The sequence below is a fragment of the Callithrix jacchus genome, chromosome 15 (assembly GCF_049354715.1).
Source record: "Callithrix jacchus isolate 240 chromosome 15, calJac240_pri, whole genome shotgun sequence".
NCBI lineage: Eukaryota > Metazoa > Chordata > Mammalia > Primates > Cebidae > Callithrix > Callithrix jacchus.
Window position 1 is genome coordinate 91,783,240 of NC_133516.1, and position 18,678 is coordinate 91,801,917.

Sequence of the window (18,678 nt, forward strand, 5' to 3'; positions counted from 1 at the left end):
GAAAAGAGGAAGTCAAATTGTCTCTATTTACAGGGGACATGATTGTATATTTAGAAGACCCCATTGTCTCAGCCCAAAATCTCCTTAAGGTGGTAAGCAACTTCAGCAAAGTCTCAGGATAGAAAATCGATGTGCAAAAATCACAAGCATTCCTATACACCAATAACTGACTAACAGAGAGCCAAATCATGAGTGAACTCCCTTTCACAATTGCTACAAAGAGAATAAAATACCTAGGAAAACAACTAACAAAGGATGTGAAGGACCTCTTCAGGGAGAACTACACACCACTGCTCAAGGAAATAAGAGAGGATACAAAGAGATAGAAAAATATTCCATACTCATGGTTAGGAAGAATTAGTATCTTGAAAATGGCCATACTGCCATTTATAGAAGTAATTTATAGATTCAATGTTATCCCCATCAAGCTACCATTGACCTTCTTCGCAGAACTGGAGAACTTGTTAAAAGGCAGATTGCTGGGTGCTACCCTGGGATTTCAGATTTATTAGTTTTCTTATTTTGTTTAATGGATGATAATCTTTCCTATGTATTATTTATTATTTTTAGTACTTATGTATAATATAACAAAAAATTATTTTAAACATCTATTATTTATAATAACATTTATTTATAAGCATTATTTATTTTGATGTTCAAATTATCCACCATTTGATAATGGGAGTCTTTTCAAGCTGGATTCTGCGTTCATTTGATATGTATCCTTCGTATGTCGCTTTCTGCACAAGATTCCTGGCTCACATAAGACTTTCTTTGCTGCGGTTTTGGAATTAGCCATTTTCCAAAGAGCCGTTGTTCCTCTCAGTGGAAAACTGTATGTATAAACCAAGATCTGGGTTTGGGGTGTGCTCACTGTTATGAGGTGTCACTACTTCCAGCCCTATAAGTGGCCAGAGCTAGGAAATACATGTATGTAAATATGTGATATATCAAAAACATGTACAAATACACATGTGTGTATATAAACACATTTGTGTCTGTATTTACTTCTATGTCATTTATATGTAAATATAATTATTAGATATATTAAAAAATAAAACATTCTTTTTCTCCCTCTCTGTGTATGTTCCCATGCAACATTGTAGGTTTTTATGTTAAAAGCACAATACAATTATTTAATTCAATTATTGGAAACGACGAATAATATCACATCCTTTCCTTTGAAATACTTGGCTTCATTGTAATCGTCGTAACAGTTTTCCTCCTTTGCATGAGAAGTTCCTGACTTCATTCATGCATTTGTCTGACAGCCCTCTTTTCTGGAGTTATGGCTTCCTTCAGAATTAACAGCGTGTAGCTTTTCTTTCTCCTTATTTCTGATGACCTATTTTGAAATTTTCATGGAACTCATATTTTCTCCCTTTCCGTATTTGTAAAGCCCTTCCCTGTCTCATCTTTTTTTTTTTTTTTAAAGACAGGGTTTTACCATGTTGGTCAGGCTGGTCTTGAACTCCCGACCTCAGGTGATCCACCTGCCTTGGCCTCCAAAGTGCTTGGATTACAGGCATGAGCCACTGCGCCCAGCGCTTCCCCTTCTCATCTACACAGGTGGGCAACTCAACATGGGAAGTCAGAGCCAGAGCTCTGAAGCCAGAAACTTGGCTCCCAGCCTCTTCCTGTGCTTACCTCTTTGATCCGTCGTCCTATATGCAGCCAATCTCTGAGCTCCACCACCACTGCCTACCCATGTGGGGACCCCCTTTGCTCTGTGTTTGCACTCTGACTCCCTGTTCTAGGCAGCCACTCTGTGTGCACACCCTCCCCACCCAGCTCAGGCTCGGACTTCCTACACTGTGTTGCTTGCCTGTCTAGATGCCCTCTGACCACTCTTGCTTCCCAAGGACCACCCAACTCTGCCTGCTCTGGCTTTGATTTTCCACACTGGCTATCTCTCAGCAGGGTGCTCTCCTGCCCTGCTTGGTTGGGCTCTGACTCTCTGTGCCAGGCCACCCCCCAATCCTATTGATGCCCTCTTTATCCTGCCTGGGTTCTGACATCTGATGCAAGGTACCCCTCTTATCAATGCCCTCTTTACTGCACTGGGGCTCTGACACCTACTGTGGGCCTCTGCCCCTGTCTACCCATACCGCGGACGCCTGCCTTGCTCGTCCTTAGCTAAGGACTTTAGAACTGAAATGTTCAGGAAGGGAAGGCCTCAACTGGGTTGTTTAAAATATGAAGAAATGGAAGCCCCATGGTTTGCCCAGAGTCACAGAGCAAATTAACGGCAGTGTCCACACAAATCCAGGTCTCCCTGAGCATAAGCTGGCTGAAGACAGGGATCTTGTCTCTTGTTCACTGTTTTATCCCCAGTGCCCAGTACAATGTCTGCATTGAGTAGAATGAAAGAATAAATGAATTATTTCGTGTTTAACTCTTTTCCTTTTCTTCTTTGTCATTTTGATGTGTGTGTGTTGTGTGTGTGTATAAATATTGGTGACTCTACACATTTGTCTATTATCAGTAGTAATTCATGCCTTTACATAAATGTCAATATCTTAATTTCCCTGCCTAGGAATTTCTTCAATTTCATGAATTTCTGGAATTCCTAGCTGGATAGATGGCAAGCCTTATAAACCTTGTCATGTGGTTAAGGACGTGGAACCCTAAGAAGCAGCAGTCACGACAGCCTCCCAGGACTCCAGGACTTTCACCAACTGTGGAATAGAGGATGTGTGATCACCACCAAAGTTTGTTTTCTAGTCACTAGTCCATAATCCCTTCAAAAGATTCAGAATGCTACGAGAGAAAAACACCATCACCAGACGGCAAACTTGAGACCCATGGTCCGTTCCTTCAGTCACGCTGTTCAGCTAAGACCATTCTGCAGATGATCTCACAGGGCAGTGCTTCTAAAGCACATTCTGAAGAACCCTGACTCTGAGAGATCCTTCTTGAGAAGAGGATTCTGCGGTCAAATAACATTGAGAACATATTTACATACGTGTCTTCTCTAGCAATTCACAATGGACGTGAGTATCTTGAAGCCTCTAAGAAATACTAGAGTGTGGAAAACTGTGTAACTTTGTGTAACCTGAAGCCATCCAAATTTACTTAACTGTAGAACTCCTGTGTAGGATAATGCCAGGCTCAGTCTCATTTCCTCATTCATGAAAAGGGCAAACACACTATGTTACCTGGGGTTTTTACACAGAGTGAATGATATAAACATATGTAAAGTATATGGCATCATCCTTGTATACACTGGGCATATGATAGGTGTTAATTCCTTTTCTTAGGTTTATTATTTATTGAAAACCATTGTTACTGAAAAAGTTATACATATTTATTTATAATAATAGAAAAAGTACACAAGGTTAAAACTTCAAACCGTAAAAGGGATATAAAATTTAAAAACTCTCTCCTATCTCAGATTCCTGAGAGGAATTGTTTTCATGTACCTTTCCAGACATTTTCTGTGCATGTATATGCAGACATATCAGAAACAGAGTTTTAAAAATCCATTCCCAGTAAATGAGGTAATGGGTTTGCATTCATTTATTTTATACTTCTGCAGCGGTACTTCTAGGTTCTTCCATTGTGTGCTACCTCAACATGTTTTTCTGAAATTCTTGGGAGGCATAAAGTTAGAGCCTTATGTTTATAGTCAAACATTTATAAAGTAAATGTCACAGAGAGTTAGAAAAAATACATAGTTGTTTGGGGGTTAACTAATGATCAGTTTAAGTGTAAGACCTTTTTTTGGTAAAGCCTTGCTTAATACTTCCTGAAGGAATTAACGGGCTGGTATGTAAGTATTAATGGGCTAGTACATAGATTTGCAATTTATGTTGGTTTGTTCACCATGGCGCAGAAGCAAAATGCATTCGATAGAAACCGTATTTGGGGTACCCATATAAGCATTCTCATTTTCACTTTCACTGTACTATTCAATATATCACATGGGATATTCAATGCTTTATTATAAAATAGACTTTGTAATTAGATGACTTTGCCCAATTTTCTGCTATTGTAATTGTCTTAGGCACATTGAAGGTAGGCTAGCCTAAGCTAGGATGTTCAGCAGGTTAGGTGTGTTAAATGCATTTTGACTTAAGGTGGATTTATTGGGATGTAATCTCATTGTAAGTCAAGGAGCATCTACACTCTGTAGTAACCAAATTCGATGATCTTTCATTTTAACAGTTACAACTTGTCTCAGAGGTAGCTATATCTAGGTATCTTACCCCTGAGAAAGTGAGTTCTTTGAGGACCCTGTTCACGTCTTGTACAGTTTGGGCACATTAAAGGCATTTAATATGGATTTGATGAACCGAGGGAGCATCCAGAGAGGACCAGAGCGTTGGTTCTCTCCACCAGAACCAAACTGTGATTAAGGAAGTGAATACTCATTTATTTGTTCTTTCAGCTAAGGGTGGAGGATAGGGAAGGAGAATGTGGGAGCCTGGGCTGGAGAGGGTCAGAGCTGTGTCTGTAGAGACACCAGTTTGTAGTTACTCTGATGATGTATTCATTTCCCGGAGCTGCTCTAAGAAAGTCCACAAACTGGGTGGCTTGAACAACAGAAATGTATTGTCTTACAGTTTTGGTGGCCAGAAGTCCAAAGTCAAGGTGTCAGCAGGGCGAGTTCCTTCTGAGGACTGTCTTTGGCTTGTAGATGACCGTCTTCTCTCTCTGTCTCTTCAGATCATCGTTCTCTATGCATATCTGTGTTCAGACTTCCTCTTCTTATAAGGACACCAGCCATATTGATTAGTGACCACCCTAATGACCTCATTTTAACTCGGTCACATCTCCATATAAGACCCCATTCTGAGGTGCTGAAGGTTAGAACTCCAACATATGAATTTTGGAGGGGACACAATTCAGCCCATAGCAGATGGGTTATCTTGCTGGGCTTTCGTGCTTTTCAAGACCCACCCTGTGCCAGTATGCCCCCTCACCAACTGCCGCTGTCAAAATGTAGCCTCCTTAAAGAAATGCAAGCACTGGAATCATGTGTGGTGATTGCCATTTGTCCTCTTGTTGACAGCCTAGTTTATTTCTCAGAGGGTGTTTTTGTGTGGCCTGAAGCACCTGCCAGTCCATCTCTGCTGTACCCTCCTGAGACAAAAACACAGGAAGCCGAGCCCCAGATGCCCACTGGCATCCACTGCCTTCATGATTTCCTCTGGTTTCTTCTGCTTCGTTCCCTTGCGTCATTCTGTGGCTTGTCTGGACAGTCGCTCTTTGACCCTTGTCGCTAGTCCCTCCCCTTCTTTATTGCCCCGAGTTATCTCCCTACTCTCAGAACTCGAATCGCCTTTTCCACATTCTCCTTCAGTGAAGGATGAGGAAATTGCAAGCAGAGTATGCACCTTTTATTAGGAGATTCAAACTACGTCTTGCTGGATTACCCTCAAAAGTCCTAATGTATAGAGTCTGACAAATCACTAATGGGAGGACTTCTTTTTCTGTTTAGAATACTTTCGGATTCAACTTATTAGCTCAAGAAGAAAAGAAGCTAGTTTCTCACCCAGGAGTGGATGTGTGGTTGACCTTGCCATGGTTTCCTGCCGCGCCTGGAACCCCAGGGTGCTGGTGGCTGTCGTGTGTGGGCTACTGACTGGCATCATATTGGGACTGGGCATCTGGAGGATTGTGTTCAGGATCCGTACAGGTAATGTTGTCCTGCTATGTTTAACTCAGAGCAAGAGAAGGCATGGGGTCTCTGTCCCTGCCACCTGATGCACCAGTACTGGGAGGTACCTTGTCCAGTCTGAGGCATCCCACTAAGGTGCTATTTATGGGTTATAAAAGACCAACTCAGTTGAGCCTAGCAGATGGTGGAATAGAAATGAATATGTGTGAGTGTGAATGGGCAGGAGGAAGAGTGACATAATTGAATTGGCCTCTTTCTCTTTTAACTCCAGACTGAATTGGTAGCAGAGTAATAATTAAAACGATTGGTAACACACATTTAGGTCTGTTTGAAGGGGGACACACACATGCATCAAACACACACACACATGTGCATAACACACACACAATCAAACATGCACAGAATGGAATTTCATTTTAAGAGAGAAGTTTAAGAAGGTCATCACTAAGGTTTAAGTGAAATGATCTCAGGGTTTGCACACAAATTTCCCACTTTCCAGATGTAGAAAACTAATCAACAATTTAAAAACCATTTTTAAAATGACTTTCCTGATTATTCAACAAATAGTTGAATATTTCTGTGCCACAGCTGGCCTGGGAAGGGAGGGTGTAAAACAGCATTAAAGAAAAGCGTGTTGGAACTCAGAACAGAACATTTCAGTGATCCTAATGCTGGATCCCTTGGGCTGTAGAGCGTCTCCATAAAGGAATTCGCAGTTGGATGTGCTACATACTCTTTTTTGTAAAAATCAGAGAAGGCTTCTAATGAAACAATAAACATAATGTCAATCAGGAAAGGCGGCAGGAGAGGTAGTATGCCCTCTGAGCAGGTAACTGGGGAGGACAGAGGTTGGGGAGCTAGCAGGAGTGTGGAGCATGGCTGCAAAGATTCCCTGTTGAAGACCACCAGGGGGGTCTGACATATTTGCTGCTGACGGAGTGGTAGCTGAGGGCGGGTCTGTCCTCCCTCTACCCACTGCCCTAACCAGTGTTTACAGAATACTGTTTCAATAGTATTTAGAGAACTGGAATGAGAAAATTTGCCAAACAAAAATAGTAAAATTTAAACTTGAAGCAAATGTGTTTTTGTTTCTTTAAGGTTGTAAAATAGTTTAATTCAAGTTAAAAAATTATGAACTATGGATTTTACCCCATTAAGGCTGCCAGATTTGTAAGACCTCATTTAAAGGGCATACTTCACAAAGTTTTTCCTTCCTGCCTTCCTGCCTTCCCTCCCTCCCTCCCTCCCTCCCTTCCTTTTTTCCTTTATGTAAGTGACATCTACTTTAAAAAGGAAATTTACGGTGACTTATAAAGGACACATTTATAACAAAACCATTAAAAACAAGGACCAAAGTACAAAACAACATAAGAAAGGGTGCAGGGTGGGGACACAAACCATGAACGTTCAAGGCTTAGGGGGAGTTGCTTAAAATGAATAGAAAATATATTCCTGGACTCTCTGAGAGCTAAGATCCAAACGAAGGCATAGTAAGTAATAAAGGTCCCGTGTCTAACAGTAGAGGCATACACGCTCCTCAAAAAGACACACTTTTCTCTTTTTCTGTGTAGCATTTTTCAATCAGCTGTTTATGTCAGGGATGTCTCTTAGCTTTGGCGTAAGCCCAATGGAAAAGGAGAGGATTATCATATCGTTTAAAGAAAAAGAGTGAGAGAATGGCACTGTTTGCTGTGACTATTTTGCCTTGTACATTTTATTGGCAGTGCATTCGAGTTGGTAAATTGTTTCATTTCACTCCACTTCGCTCTGTTTCTTTTTATCCTATCCCATCCCATCCTATGTAATTGTTGAATGTTCTTGCTTTGGTCCCTTCACTCAGGTATAGACATAAATAATTTTTACATTTATGTCATTTATTTATTTACTTTTGAGGTGAAGTCTCACTCTGTCACCCAGGCTAGAGTGCAGTGGCATGATCTTGGCTCACTGCAACCTCTGCCTCCCAGGTTCAGGCAATTCTCCTGCCTCAACCTCCTGAGTAGCTGGGATTACAGGCGTGTGCCAGTATACCCAACTAATTTTTGTATTTTTAGTAGAGACGAGGTTTCACCATGTTGATCAGACTGGTCTCAAACTCCTGACCTCATGATCCATCTGTCTCAGCCTCCCAAAGTGCTGGGATTGCAGGTGTGAGCCACCGTGCCCGGCCACATTTATTTTTTTTAAGGGGGAGAGAAGTCACACATATCTCTGAGAAACTGATGAAAGGTATAAATGTCTTAGTAGGGAAAATAGACATAAACACACAAAATTTTGCATCAATTAATTTTATTGCATTCAAAATTTATTTTGTCTATATTACAAATAGAACATATAAATTAAGTCTCTCACATTAATTTTTCTTGAAAAATAATGGCCTCATTGTGAAAAATAGAAACAAATTTCAAATTCTGCTGAGGAAATTTCAGTAAGAATTTTCTCTGATCTGGGAGTAACCATTGATATATAACAATATTTATGCTATTTATGCATTTAATTCTTATGGTGCCTATAGTTTCAAAGATTCTTACTATGGTCTAGGTACTGTGCTAAAAACTTAGAGCAAATCCCAGTTCTGTCAGAAGCCCAGCCTTTTCACATTGGGCATTCTTCATAGGAAAACACAAGACGTAGTATAGCTTTTGGGCCCCTTCACTCTTTATAATGAAAGTAAAATGAACACACGATTAAGCTTTATTATATTTCTTTCCGTCGACATTTTCCAACTGGTGCCAAGCCTGATAGAATCATAGACAGATGTCCATGATCATAATGGTAGAAAATGTTTTCTTTAACTCCTATCAAAATGAGAGTATCTTAATCTCAAAGCACGCGAACAGTGCCTTACTTGACCGTATTCTACACCTCGCCCGGCTCGTAGGATTTCCTGCTGTTTGCCACCAGGACTGTCTTTTTATTTACCCCCGCTTCTCTCCAGATATTGTAACCTTCATTCTCTACCACGGGATACCCCTGTTCCTCAGTCCTACAAGAGACTTAAGGATGTTGAAATATTCCCAGTGCCCAAGGTCTGACTTCATAGCATTGATAATTGTTATTTTATTTTTTGGGATGGAGTCTAGCTCTGTCACCAGGCTGGAATGCGGTGGCGCGATCTCGGCTCACTGCACCTTCGCCGTTTGGGTTCAAGCCATTCTACTGCCTCAGCCTCCCGAGTAGTCGGGACTACAGGCGCCTGCCACCGCGCCCGACTAATTTTTGTATTTTTAGTAGAGATGGGGTTTCACCGTATTGGCCAGACTAGTCTCGAACTATTGACCTCAAGTAGCCTCAGCCTGCCGAAGTGCTGGGATTACAGGCGTGAGCCACAGCGCCTGGCCTGATAATTCTTACACTGCGGAAAATATGGGTTGTGGTGAAAGGTCTATGAGAGTTTATTGTTTGTCATAAAATAATCTGACCGTAGATACTTGGCTTTAATTTCAGTCCATTACAGTACTTTTTCCAGAGGCAAACTCAATAAATCTAACTCATGTGACTGTTCTTGGAGGATACTTGCATTTGGGTAAAAAAAAAAGAGTCCAGAGCAGTGTTTGCTGGAGGGAGAAAGCTGGGTTTTAGGCAGCTGTAGTGTTCTTTTGTGTTAATCGTGGTATCCTAAATGTCTCTTCTGCTCTTTAACCAGTCTCCCTTCTTGCTTCCTCAAATAATCACCCCCTGAATTAAAAAAGAAAAGTGTATGAAAAGGAAGAGTTTTTAAAATAAATTTGTTCCAATTTGGCTATGTAATTGATGGAGGGGCATGGATTATTTTAACATCAGAATCAGTGATGTTTAAAGTGTTGATTCCATTTTAAAAGTCATTTTCTTAAACTAAGGGGCTAGAATCCTGGCTTAGTGGATTATTCCTGGATTTCCAGGTATTAAATATTTTTACTTGAAAGTTTGGATATGTCCCCCACCTGTGGTTCTTCGATGGCACATGTATTGAAGCTCTAACATGGAATACAATGTTGAAAGTGGGTACTTGAGTATATAGGGGAGGATGTAACAGAGTAGGGGAAAGAGAACTCTGGAGCCAGACTGCTTGAATTTAGAACCCAGTAATGCCACTCGCTAGCTTTGAGCAAATTATTAACTTTGAGCAAATTATTCGTTTCTGAGTCTCAGTTTTCTAAACGATTACAGGCATAATTGTAAACCCTGTCTTATAGGGCTGATATGAGGCTTAAATGAATCAACATATTAAAAAGTTTAAGATGATGTCTAGTACCTTGTAAGTACTCAGTAATTGTTGCTACTATCCTTTAGGTGTTTTTAGATAATTCGGTGCAGAGCATAGTTTTCTTCACTCCCTGATTTGTACCTTGAATAGATACCATTGACCTAGGTCGGACCTTTGGATTGGGAGTCAGATTAGCAATCCAAAAATTTACGATAGGTTTAATCATTAAGTTCAATTGACTAGCTCAAAACAGAAACAGAAACCGTTCTAAGAACCGCCACATCTTCCTGCATTTGCCTTTCAGTACGTATGCTACCCCACACCATCAGGGGAAGTGTTATTAAAACATTTAGCCATGCATATATTTTAAAGTATAATAAGAATTCAAAGTAGTATACTTCTGATTTCAAAGTACAGTAAAAAGTTAACAAAGGAAAAAATATTTAACCAGTTTATTAAAATATTAACCAGTTAATACTGGACCCACTTTACCTTAAATAAAGATTATACTTCATGTATTTTATTGGTATAAATCTTTCTTTACAACCAGAATAAACTTTCCTAAACATTGTTCTCTCATTTAAGAGTTACCTTTATCATCACCAAATTATTTCAAATTAGGACAAATGAGAGATGCCTGGATTTTAAAGCCCAAAAGGCTAAGCCAGGTACTAGAAAGGATATGCAGATGAAATTTCTTAGACTAAGGAAATATATTTGTATTTTCTTACTTATTAAAACCAAACTTTTCAAAACAGACTCTAATTTTGTCTAGTTTAGGAGAAGAAATTAATATTTTCTATTTGGAATCTTTAGTATTATTTTATGCTACTTTCCCAAGCAGCCTGGGTGTGTGTTGTATATGTTTTATATTTAAACTTCCAAGATGTGTAGTAAAAGCATGGAAAAGCATTGAAAATAGGGCTAATAGGTTAATAATTCTAGAAATATTGCTTTGGACAATTTAAAAGAATGTAGAAAAAATTGCTATTATTATGCTGGTGTTACAAAAGAAAAATATTGCTGTTAAATATGTTCCAAAATATGGGGCCTCAAATAAAAGGAAGGTGATGCTGCCTGTCCCCATCAATGGGAAAGGCAGGCACTGCGAGGAGGGAGCAGAGGCACTCAATCAGTTACAAGGAGATCCGAGTCTATTACCTGCTCTGCTACCGATTAATTCCTGATCTGGAACAAATCACTCAGCCTTTATGTAGAATGAGAGGGCTGGGTTGATGAATAACTAAAGTCATTTTTTTTCAAGGCCCTAATTCTAAAACTGATAATATGATATGAACAAGCCACTTAATCTTTCTGAGTCTGGCTTTTTTTATGTAAAAATACAGTCTTAAAGATAACAATACTATTTTCACTGTATTTCGTGGGTAATTTAGGTATTTTAGGGGCTAGAGTCTTGAAGTGCATAGCACAAGGTGTTAAACATGTGATTGTGACAGAGGAGTTGTTAGTTCAGCTTCGACTAGATATCCTCAACCAAGATGCAAATGCAAAGAAGCCAGTCAGCAAACGTTAGTTCGGTACCTGCTATTCAACGGCACTGTGCGAGGATTTGGAGATACAGCTCAAGACCCTTGTTCTAAAAATTGGCAAATTATTTCTTAACTTTAAGAAGTGACTCTTACAGCAAAAAGGCAGAATGAGTAGACATGGATAGATCTCCTTCTTGTTTACCAGCATAGAAGTTATAAATAAAATATGACAATAATTCATATATGCAAGTAGGCTTTCGTTCTTGAAGAAAAATCACAGGTGGCAGAAATAAAGAGTAAAGTCGATACTTATGAGGGTGAGCAGGCACTGGTGCAATTTCAATGCATTTATGGGGACAGGAGGTGTGGTTTCTGTGCTGTGTGAAGCAAGGGAGCTGGGCCTGAGCCACCAGCATAATACCTAAACCTTAAGGAGTAGGATCAACCAAGAAAAGGAGTTTAGAAAAATTCTACTCACTAGTCCAAATAAGCATTCAATAACACTATCATCTGTTCAGGGCCATGAGTAAGGAAAAAAAAAGTCACTACCAGTAATCGAAACCCCAGGCTTTACAATCTAAATTAGTACTACTGTACAGTACAGAAATCTCCAGTTAAAAATAATCCTAAAAAGAGGCTGGGCATGGTGGCTCACACCTGTAAGCCCAGCACTTTGGGAGGCTGAGGAGGACTGAGTTTACAGTCCAAAACTACACGTGAACCATGATGCTAGAAAGACATCAGATGTGATCAACAGGGTCCGAGAACTGGGTATAACAAAACAATCTGAAAGAGAATATAAAACACATTTAACAAGGTCAAACATTTAAAATACAGGAGAAAAATAAACCAAAGAAAAATACAGCATTTTTTAAAAAGAATAGGAGAATTTGAAAAAGAACCAAATAGTACTTTTACAATGGAAACGATTACAATAATAACAAAAGTAATGAGTGATTTAAAAGGAGGTTAGAAATCAGTAAGGTGCTGAGCATGGTGATTATGCCTGTAATCTCAGCATTTGGGGGCGAGGGCTGGAGTGTCACTTGAAGCCAAGAGTTTGAGACCAGCTTTGGCATCTCTACAAAACACAAAATATTATTTAAAAAATAGCCAGGCATGGTGGCACCTGCCTGTAATCTCAGCTACTTGGGAGACTGAGGCACAAGGGTCTCTTGAGCCCAGGAGATGGAGGCTACGGTGAGCTGGGATCACACCTCTGCACTCCAGCCTGGGTGACAGAGGGAGACCCTGTCCCTACAAAGCAAAGAAACATACTGAAAAGGCGCCCCCCCGAACCCTAATAATTAAAGAGAAAACTAGGGAATGGAAAAGAAAGCCAGGAAACCGTAATTCAGCATAGCAATATAAAGAGATGTTGACACCGATGAGATTAAGAAACCTGATGTATAGGAGGCTAAAGCCCAGCAGGGTCTACCAGACATTCCAGAAGAGAGTAGAATATATGGGAGAGGTAACTCTCAAGGAAGTAATAACTAACAAGTTTTCTCAACTGAAGAATGACTTGTCAAGTAGGAAAAGCAAAAACAGACCACATCATGGTACAATTGCAGAACATCAGATAAAGAAAATGTAAAAGACGTTTATGGAAAAAAATCTCTCCCAAAATAAATAAAAATTGGGAAGTAATATTTTCAAAGTGTTGTCAACCCAGAATTTCATACCTTATCAAGCTGAAAATCAACAGTGAGGGAAAAATGAAAGCGTTTTCAGATAAGCATTGGAGAATCTGTCACTCACAGACCCTGGCTGAAAGAATTATTCAATCATATACATCAAAAAGCAAGAAACTGAATCCAGAAGGAAGAAATGCGATACAGACACACCTTGTTTTATTACACATCATGGATATTGGGTTTTTTCTTTTTTTTTTACAACTTGAAGCTTTGTAGCAACTCCGTGTCAGGCAGGTCTGTTGGTTCCATTTTTCCAACAGCATGTGCTCACGTCCTATCTCTGTGTCAGTCACATTTTGATAATTCTCACAGTATCTAAAACCTTCTCATTATTGGTATTTCTGCTATGGTGATCTGTGATCCTGATCTCTGACGTTACTAGTGCAATTGTTTTCGGGTGTCGTGAACCAGGTCCATGTAAGATGGCAAACATAATCAATGAACGCTGTATGTGTTCGGACTGCTCTACAGACCAGCAGATCCAACTCTCACACTCTTCCCAGGCCTTCCTGTTCCCCAAGACACAACGTCGTTGAAATTAGGCCAGTTAATAATCCTGCAATGGCTTCTAAGAGTTCAAGTGAAAGGAAGAGTTGGGTGTCTCTCACTCGGAATCCAAAGCTAGAAATGATTAAGCTTGGTGAAGAAGGCATGTGAAAGTTGAGAAAAGCAGAAAGCTAAGATCTTGTGCCAGATAGTTAGCCAAATTGTGATTGCAAAGGAAAAGTTATTCAAGGAAATTAAAATGCTATCCAGCGAGCACACGAACGGTTAGAAAATGGAAATCTTTTAGCTGATACGAAGATTTGAGGGGTCTAGGTGGAAGATCAAACCAGCCACAACATTCCCTTAAGCTAAAACCTAATCCAGAACAAGGCTCTAACTTGTTTCAATTCTATGGAGGCTGAGAGAGTTGAGAAAGCTACAGAAGAAAAGTTGGAATCCAGCAGAGATTGGTTTATGAAGTTTAGCGAAAGAAGCCAACTCCATAACATAAAGGGGCAAAGGAAAGCAGCAAGTTATTCAGAAGATGTAGATGTGATACGTGATGAAGATGGCTAAACAAAACAGCACATTTTCAGGGTATAAGACAGCTGCTGCTGGAAGAAGACGCCATCTAGGACTTTCACAGCTAGAGAGGAGAAGTCAACATCTGGCTTCAAACTTCAAAGGACAAGCTCTCTTGTTAGCAGCTGATACTGCTGGTGGCCTAAAGTTGAAGCCAGCGTTCATTTACTGGTGGTTTAGGGATAAAACTGTTCCACTCCATCGGGTATTACTTCTCATAAGGGCGTGCAACTGATACACTTTGCATGCACAGTTCATATTAGGGTTTGCGCTCCTACGATAATTTAATGCTGCTGCTCTGCCAGGAGGCGAAGCTCAGAAGGTAACACTCACTCGCCCGTGGCTCACCGCCTCCTGTGTGGCCTGGTTCTTAACAAACCATGGGCTGGCACCTGGGGTTGAGGACTCCTGTTTTAGAGTTTAGTAGTTTTACATTTTACGTTAGATCTATGATTCATTTGAGATAATTTTTGTGAAATATGTAAGTCTATCTCTAGATTATTATTATTTTGCATATGGTTGTCCAGTCATTCCAGCAACATTTGTTGAAAAGACTATCCTTTCTCCATTGAATTTCCCTTACTTCTTTGTTGAGGAGCAGCTGACTATATTTGTGTGGGTTTATTTGTAGAGTCTCTATCCTATTCTATTAATCTATTTATCTATTCTAGTGGGGTGTGAAATGATATTTCTGTGGCTTTAATTTGCATTTCTCTGATGATTAAGATGCTGAGTTATTTTCATGTGTTTCTTGCCTATTCACATATCTTCTTTTATTAAATGTCTGTTCAAGTCTCTTGCCCACTTTAAAAAAAGTGGTCTGCTTGGATTCTTATTATTAATGAGTATTCTTTACAATTTACAAATTACAATTCTAATCTACAATTAGATTTACAACTCTAATTTACATTTTTGGATACAACTCCTTTGTCAGATATATGTAACACAAACATTTTCTCCCAGTCTGTGTCTTCCATTTTTATTATCTTCTTTTTTTTTTGAGATGGAGTCTTACTCTGTCACCCAGGCTGGAGTGCAGTGGCATGATCTCGGCTCACTGCAACCTCTGCCTCCCAGGTTCAAGCAATCCTCTTCTCTCAACCTCTCGAGTAGCTGGAAATACAGGCATGCACCCCCACACCCAGCTAATTTTTGTGTGTGTGTGTGTATATCTATCTATCTATCTATCTATCTATCTATCTATTTTTTTTTTTTTGGTAGAGACAGGGTTTCACCATGATCGTCCAGCTGGTCTCGAACTCCTGATCTCAGGTAATCCACAGAGATTGGTTTCCCAAAATGATGAGATTACTGACAGAAGCCACCGTGTCTGGCCTATTTTTATCTTCCTAACAGTGCCTTTGATGACAGCAGTTTTTAACTTGACTATGGCTAATTATTGATTTTTTCTCTTTTATGCTTAGTGCTTTTGGATACTTTTCTATATACAAAAAAAATTTTGGTCCAAAATTGCAAATTATTCTCCTATGTTTTCTTTGAGAAGCATTTTAGTTTTAGCTTTCTGATTTTAGGAATACAGTCCACCTCAGATTGAGTTTTGAGGGTGATTTGTTTATTCAGATGATCTAGCACCATTTGTTGAAAAACTTTCCTTTCTCAATTGAATTGCCTTGGTACGTCTTTAAAAAGATAACAAACCCTCTATGTTTTAACTCTTTCTAACTTTTTATTCTGCTTCATTGATACATTTGTCTGTTTATGCTGACTCCATCCTGTCTTGATTGCTACGGCTTTTTGTGAATCATGTGCTCAGTAATGTGAGCCAAGTCTGTTCTTTATTCCTGTCTTTTAAAAAAATTTTATTTTACTTTAAGTTGCAGGACACAAGCGCAGAGCGTGAGGTTTGTTACATCGGTGTATGTGTGCCACGGTGGTTTGCGGCACCTATCAACCTGCCATCTAGGTTTTAAGACCCGCATGCGTTAGCTATTCGTCCTAATGCTCTCCTCCCCTTTCCCCCTACTCCCCAACAGGCCCCAGTGTGTGTTGTTCCCCTTCCTGTGCCCATGTGTTCTCACTGTTCAACTGCCACTTATAAATGAGAACATGTGGTGGTTGGTTTTCTATTCCTGTGTTTGGCTGCTGAGTATGATAGCTTCCAACTTCATCGATGTCCCTGCAATGAACATTATCTCATTCCTTTTTGTGGCTGCACAGTATTCTTTGGTGTATATGCTCACATTTTCTTTATTCAGTCTATCATTTGTGGGCATTTGGGTTGGTTCCATGTCTTTGCTATTGTAAATAGAGCTGCAATAAACATACATGTGCATGTGTCTTTATAGTAGAATGATTTATATTTCTTTGGACATATACCCAGTAATGGGATTGTTGGGCCACATGGTATTTCTGGTTCTAGATCCTTGAGGAATTGCCACACTGTCTTCTAGAATAGTTAAACTAATTTTCATTCCCACCAAGCAGTGTAAAAGCGTTCTGATTCTCCACAGCTTTGCCAGCATCTGTTGTTTCTTGACTTTTTAATAATCCCCATTCTGACTGGTGTGAGATATCTCTTTGTAGTTTTGATTTGCATTTGCATTTCTCTAACGATAAGTGTGATGTTGAGCTTTTTTTCATCTGTTTGTTGGCTGCATAAATGTCTTTGCGGAATTGTCTGTTCATATCCTTTGCTCACTCTTTGATAGGGTCTTTTTTTTCTTATAAATTTGATTTCCTCTCTTCCTATTTGAATACCTTGTTTTCTTTCTCTTGCCTGATTGCCTTGGCCAGAACTTCCAATACTGTGTTTGAAGAGGGGTGGTGAGAGAGGTCATCCTTGTCTTATGCCAGTTTTCAAAGAAAACATTTTCAGTTTTGCCCATTCAGTATGATATTGGCTGTGGGTTTGTCATAAATAGCTCTTATTATTTTGAGATATGTCTCATCAATACTAGTTTATTGACAGTTTTAACATGAAGGGCTGTTGAATTTTGTCAAAGGCCTTTTCTGCATCTATTGAGACAATCGTGGTTTTTGTCATTGGTTCTGTTTATGTGATGGATTATGTTTATTGATTTGCTATGTTGAACCAGCCTTGCTTCCTAGGGATGAAGCCAACTTGATTATGGTGGAAAAGCTTTTTGATGTGCTACTAAATTAGATTTACCAGTATTTTATTGAGGATTTTCACATCGATGTTCATCGTGGCTATTCGCCTGAAGAGTGTGTGTGTGTGTGTCTGCCGAGTTTTGTTATCAGGATGATCCTGGCCTTATAAAATGAGTAAGGGAGGAGTCCCCCTTTTTCAGTTGTTCAGAATAGTTTTAGTGAAAATGGTACCAGCTCCTCTTGGTATCTCTGGCAAAATTCAGGTCCCTGTGGTCCTAGGCTTTTTTTGGTTGGTAGGCTATTTACTGCCACAATTTCAGAACTTGTTATTGGTTTATTCAAAAATTTGACTTTTTCCTGTTTTAGTCTTGGGAGGATGTATGTGTCCAGGAATGTATTCATTTCTTCTAGATTTTCCAGTTCATTTGCATGGTAGTGTTCTTCTTTTAGCTTTTCTAAGTCTTTGGCATTTCCATAAAAATTTTAAATCCGCTTGTTAATTTCTATAAAAAAGTCTTTCATTTATGGATTTTGACTGTATCAGTTTGGGGAGAACAGACACCTTAGCAACTCTGAGTCTTCCATACAAGTTATGTATCTCCATTTCTTTAAAATTTTAAAAATTTATCTGAACAATGAGGTCTCGTTAAGTAAATTTTCTTAAATTTATTTCCAAGACTTTTATTTATTTATTATTTATTTATTTTTTGAGATAGAGTCTCATTGTGTCACCCAGGTTGGAGTGCAGTGGCATGATCTCAACTCACTGCAACCTCCGCCTTCCAGGTTCAAGCAATTCTCGTGCCTCAGCCTCCTGAGTAACTGGGACTATGAGCACGTGCCACCACACCAGGTGAATTTTTGTGTTTTTAGTAAAGATGGGGTTTCACCATATTGCTTAGGCTGGTCTCGAACTCCTGGCCTCAAGTGATCCACCTGCCTCAGCCTCCCAAAGTGTTGGGATTACAGGTATGAGCTATTATGCCCAACCTTGTATTCTTAAACTTAGTTAATTTCACCATTCACTCTGTTTTCCAATTTAGAGACCCCACTATCCCCAACTCAAAATAACTAGTCATTAGATCCTAACAATTCTTTCTGAGGTATGCTTCCTGAATCTAGTGCCACCTAATTTTTTTAGAGTCACTGTTTGTGTTCTGGTTCTCATTTAAATGGTTTTCCTTGCCCCTTAGCCGCAGACATTTCCCATACTGCCTCAGATATCATCCTAAAAAAAATTCCTCATTATATTACTCCTTTGTTTTATGACCCCTCTAAGGTTCCTTTGAGATTAAATCTTCTTGATTTGGTTTATAAAGTCCCTCCCAATCCAATGTATATCCTGATGTTGTTCCATATAGAACTAATGCTAGATGTTAAACTCTCTGTGTTCCTTAGACACATCAGAACTTTCCGTGTTTTTGTAATTTTTGTACTTTGTATCCTGCCTATTTGGATCACCCATTTTCATCTGGCCTTTCAAGATGTAATTTTAAAGTCCATTCCACATACTATCTCTTCCCCGGTCTTCTTAGCTAGGTT

The 18,678-nt window shown here is 39.5% G+C and overlaps 1 protein-coding gene across 1 annotated transcript in view; it reads left to right on the plus strand.

Moving 5' to 3' along the window:
• Positions 1-5,282: 5,282 nt before the first annotated feature.
• ADGRG7 (adhesion G protein-coupled receptor G7) overlaps positions 5,283-18,678 on the plus strand; it is a 79,195-nt gene continuing 65,799 nt past the window's right edge. Inside the window, exons 1-2 of the mRNA XM_002758880.6 lie at positions 5,283-5,331; positions 5,444-5,641. Coding sequence (XP_002758926.4) covers positions 5,527-5,641 — 115 coding nt within the window. The 5' untranslated portion in view covers positions 5,283-5,331; positions 5,444-5,526. The remainder of the gene's footprint in view (positions 5,332-5,443; positions 5,642-18,678) is intronic.